Consider the following 4,397-nt stretch of genomic DNA (forward strand, 5'->3'; position numbering starts at 1 on the left):
TGAAGACCCTTTCAAAGACTCGTCGAACCCTTTGGGATCCACAGGTAGTCAACGAGAGCTTCAGGCCTTTATACATCAGTTTTCATGGCATGATATCTTTCGTTTACTCCACCCTGACCGACGCGAGTTTTCGAACATCAATCATTATGCAAATTGCCGGCTCGACCGCACCTATGTTTCTGAGGACCTTGCGGCCATAGTTAAACGTGTATTCTTCAAGAAAGCGATGCGAGCACATGCCCATACGTTCGATATTGTGCAGCTTCGAACTATTACAAATTGGCGACCGAGTGGCTTCAGGATCTTTCCTTTGTCACAGTAGTCCGTTATCATATTATTGAAATTCTAGCGATAGCATGACACCCACATCCTTCTCCTGAAGCGTGGGACACCGTGAAGCGTCGAAGCGTCGCATGACGGCAACTTGCCAAGCACAGTCTCAATTTTGGCGTCATTTTCGGCAACGGAGCGACCCAGAGTTTAAGGCTCGATGCAACACGGGGCCAGGTGTGTCCAATCCCGAACCCCACAAGTGGTCGATATTCCCAGAGGTTCTTCATCACTGGAAATTCGCACCCGCCAAGTTCGTCGTAAAGGCATCCTCTGGGGCCTGCAGATCGTAAATGGGGACCTGGCAACTAGTCCACCGGCGCTGGCAGGTGAACTGCATCAGTTCTATGCCCATCTATACTCCCTGAAAAACTCAAACACAAGCATCTTGGACTCTTTTTTGAATCCAACTGAGGCAACACATACCCTGTCAACGCTCAACCCAAGTCAAGTCTTTGAGCTAAACCGTGAATACACCCTTGAAGAACTCGAAGCCGCTGCCCAGAAGATGCAGACTTGAAAATCTCCGGGTCCAGACGGGCTCCCAATCGAGTTGTATCTCACTTTCTGGGAGGAGCTGGGTCCCGTTTTCCTGGAAGTTCTGCATCTGGTCCCTAACTCGGCCAAATTGACTCCCACTCAGAGAGAATGTAACATTCATCTCCTGGCCAAAGCGGGTGACCCTGACTTGATTACTAAATGGCGGCCAATCTCCCTATTGTGCTGCGACTATAAACTCTTTTCCCAAGTGTGGACTCAAAGACTTAACCATGTTCCGCCATCCATCATTGGTCAGGAACAGACTGGCTTTGTCCCAGGTCGATTGGATTGGAGACTCTATCGCGAATGTAGAACAAGCGATCAACTGCCTTCGAGAGGCCCAAAATTATGTATATCACCTTAAAACAATTTTTGCACCATCTAAACCGCCTCATTTCAACATCACAGTCATATTTTTGTCTCCAAGTTTCGACTTATTTTGAGGAAAAAATTGCGAGTCAAAGTCTGAAAACAAAAAAAAAAACGAAAAACGTCATCATCATCCATCCACCTCAACACATCCTCAATCAGGCTAAATTGGTGAATCCTCAGTTATCATATCTATTAAAGTCAGCTCAAATTTTTTGACTTCAATTGCACTCAAATTTACTGGAGTTTCAACAGCCCAGTGAATACCCGATCTGCTGCTAGCTCGACACACTTACTGCTCAATAACCAACCACCATCAAATCAAAAAATAAATAAATACCGAATATCCGATATTCAACTAGCCAAATCTCAAATTTCAAATATTGGTGAAGATATTGCAAATTTGACAGTTCGAAAAACCAAACAAGGAGCTGAAAATTTTTTTCAAAACAAAAAATCGGCGACATTACCCAAATCCTAAAATCGCGAACATGGAGGAAACGAAAATTCTCCAGATTTTCATAACAGACTTGGAACTCAATCAAATGAGTCCGAAACTTCTACAGATGAATTTTCGTTTTTGAGTCCACTCAGAAAAGGCCGATATAGCCTTAGTATATCTAAAAGAGCATACTACAAGGCATTTAAACCAGGTGATACTCCGACTAGACCTGGAATCACTCCAAAGACTCCCAAACATCTGACTAATCCACCTAGTTCTCCTCCTTGCTTTGCTGGCAGCACCAGTAATGAGGATAGCAATTTTGCACAACTGCAGAGAATTATTGAAGTTCTCACTGCACAATTAGCAGCAAAAGATGAAACTGCAAGTGCACAATTGGCAGACAAAGATGAGATTATCAATAATCTCAAAAGAAATATTGAAACATTGACAAAAAGCAATGAAGCAATTATCCAACAGGTCAAAGAGCTCCAAAAACTTATCAAATCCCAAATGACAGTGGAAAAGACAATTCCAGCTCAAAGAAAACCAACCTGGGCAGAAATAACCAGTCCTGCAACAGTACCATCTTCACCAGATCCCATGATTATCAGGACCTTTGCCCAGCTCAGAAGCCCTGCTGCACAACCCACGGTTACCCCATCTTCACCTGTGCCTACAAAAGCTCAGACTAAATCAAAGAACAGAAGAATCATCATCACCAGACAGATGCATTCCAAGGTAATGGTTGATACCCATTCAATCAGAAATGGAATTAATCAGGCCTTGAAAAAGGCGCAAGCCCCAGAAAACTTACTTATTGCTCTAGAAAACTACAGCCACAATAGCAATATCATCCTGACCACCAGTCTGGAATGTAAAGCCAAGGAACTAGAACAATACCCACCAGACAATTTTTGATTCCTGCAAAGAATTAGATCCAAAATGAGACACTATCTCAGAACAAGTATCATGGCCCAAAGCCGTGATTCATGGAGTCAACCTTCTTATGTTTCCAAAAAAAGAAGAAGGCATGAACAATTTGTTGGATGAAATTAAAATGTTCAATTCACATATTGAATCAAAATTGCCTGCCAGATATTTGGGCAGCTCAGAACACAGAGACAAAAAAGCAGCATCTTCAGTTGTAACTCTAGACAGCCTGGACCAAGTTCAAGCTGCAATGAAGAAAGGTGTCCAGATATTGGGTAAAAGACTGAGGGTTGAGGCCTATGTACCATTCAGAAAAACAGATCAATGTGGTAAGTGTCAGACATTTGGTCACCAGAAAATCAGATGCCGCCAACCTACAAAATGTGGGATTTGCAGTGAAAATCACCTCACCAGCGAACATGAATGCACGGAATGCAATAAAATAGGAAAGGTATGTACTCACACCAAGTTTTTATGCGCTAATTGTCAAGGAGAGCACAGAGCCAGCTCAAGAGTATGTCCAGCCTACCAGCAGGCTAAAGATGCACTTTTTGGAGGAAGCAGTCAAATGAATCTATTATCAGATGAGTAGAAACACAGAAGCTCTAAACAAATTGAAAATATTACAGCATAACTGCCTCAAATCACAGCATGTCATAGTGCCAGTCTTGAAAACATCAGTATCAGGTGGATATGATATTATGATAATACAAGAGCCGTACATCAGCAACACTGGAAATACTTTTCCCATCCATCATATAGAGAAGTAACACCTTTTAGTTCTGACAAAACCATGATCAGAACAATGACTTATATTGCCACTAACAAAAATATAGAAGCTATTGCCAGGGAAGACCTATGCAAAGATCCCTACCTCCAAATTCTTCAAATCACAACACAACGCACACTACGCCAGATTAACCCAGGGGAAAGATGCATTATGGTCGGAGACTTTAATGCTCACTCACTGGTGGAATTCACAGAGAGATGAGGAAAGGCATATCCCGATCTTGCAATACTGTCAGATGTACAGATTTAAACTGCTAAATGTCCCAGATCAATACACAGTTTACCGGCCAAATAGCAGATCATCAGTCAGATCATCAGTCCTAGAACTTGCTTTTGCCACACCAAATTTGGCAAAGTCAATTAGCAACTGGACCATTATTGAAGATGAAAGCTCTGGATCAGATCATGAAATGATCTGCATAGAACTAATAGGTGAGCGGCAGTAACATTCAGACACCAGTATTAACCATAATAAAGAAGGGAAGTATAATTATTTATCTACCAATTGGGAAATATTTGACCAAACTATTAGGAACAAATTCGAGCAAGAAGAACATGTATGGCATCGGCTTAAAGACCAAGGAGAATCAGCATCCACTAGCTTTCTTGAAGAGCGTGCCATTGCTTTGAGAAACATGATTAAAGAAGCTGTTGATGCATCTACTGACCTTTTCAAGCCGACTTCTTTTTCAAAAAGATGGTGGAACCAAAATATTAACACTCAAAGACAGATGTACCATTCAGCTCTACAAAATTGGAAAAGACAAGGTAAGCCTGATCACATGTGGAGAGCTGTCAGAAACGAAAGAAATAGCTATTTTCATGCTATTCAAACTGCAAAAACATTGTCATGACAGAATTTTCTTGACAATGCAAAAGGCAAAGATATTTTTAAAGCATTCAATTATACAAAATCATTCAAAATAGAGCCCACGCCAATGCTACACTTTGAAGGACAGGTAGGAAATACATTTGAGGAAAAGGCAAATATTTG

General features: G+C 41.6%; 1 protein-coding gene across 1 annotated transcript; it reads left to right on the forward strand.

Annotated features, from left to right (window-relative positions):
* Positions 1-400: 400 nt before the first annotated feature.
* Positions 401-2,602, forward strand: V1514DRAFT_355148 (uncharacterized protein; the record flags this gene model as incomplete). The annotated part of the gene is made up of 2 exons (XM_066929627.1): positions 401-507; positions 1,737-2,602. Exons 1-2 carry the CDS (start codon positions 414-416, stop codon positions 2,600-2,602), a joined length of 960 nt encoding a protein of 319 aa, XP_066780507.1. The 5' UTR covers positions 401-413.
* Positions 2,603-4,397: the final 1,795 nt, after the last annotated feature.

Source organism: Lipomyces japonicus (genome assembly GCF_038497905.1).
Source record: "Lipomyces japonicus strain CBS 7319 unplaced genomic scaffold V1514scaffold_122, whole genome shotgun sequence".
NCBI lineage: Eukaryota > Fungi > Ascomycota > Lipomycetes > Lipomycetales > Lipomycetaceae > Lipomyces > Lipomyces japonicus.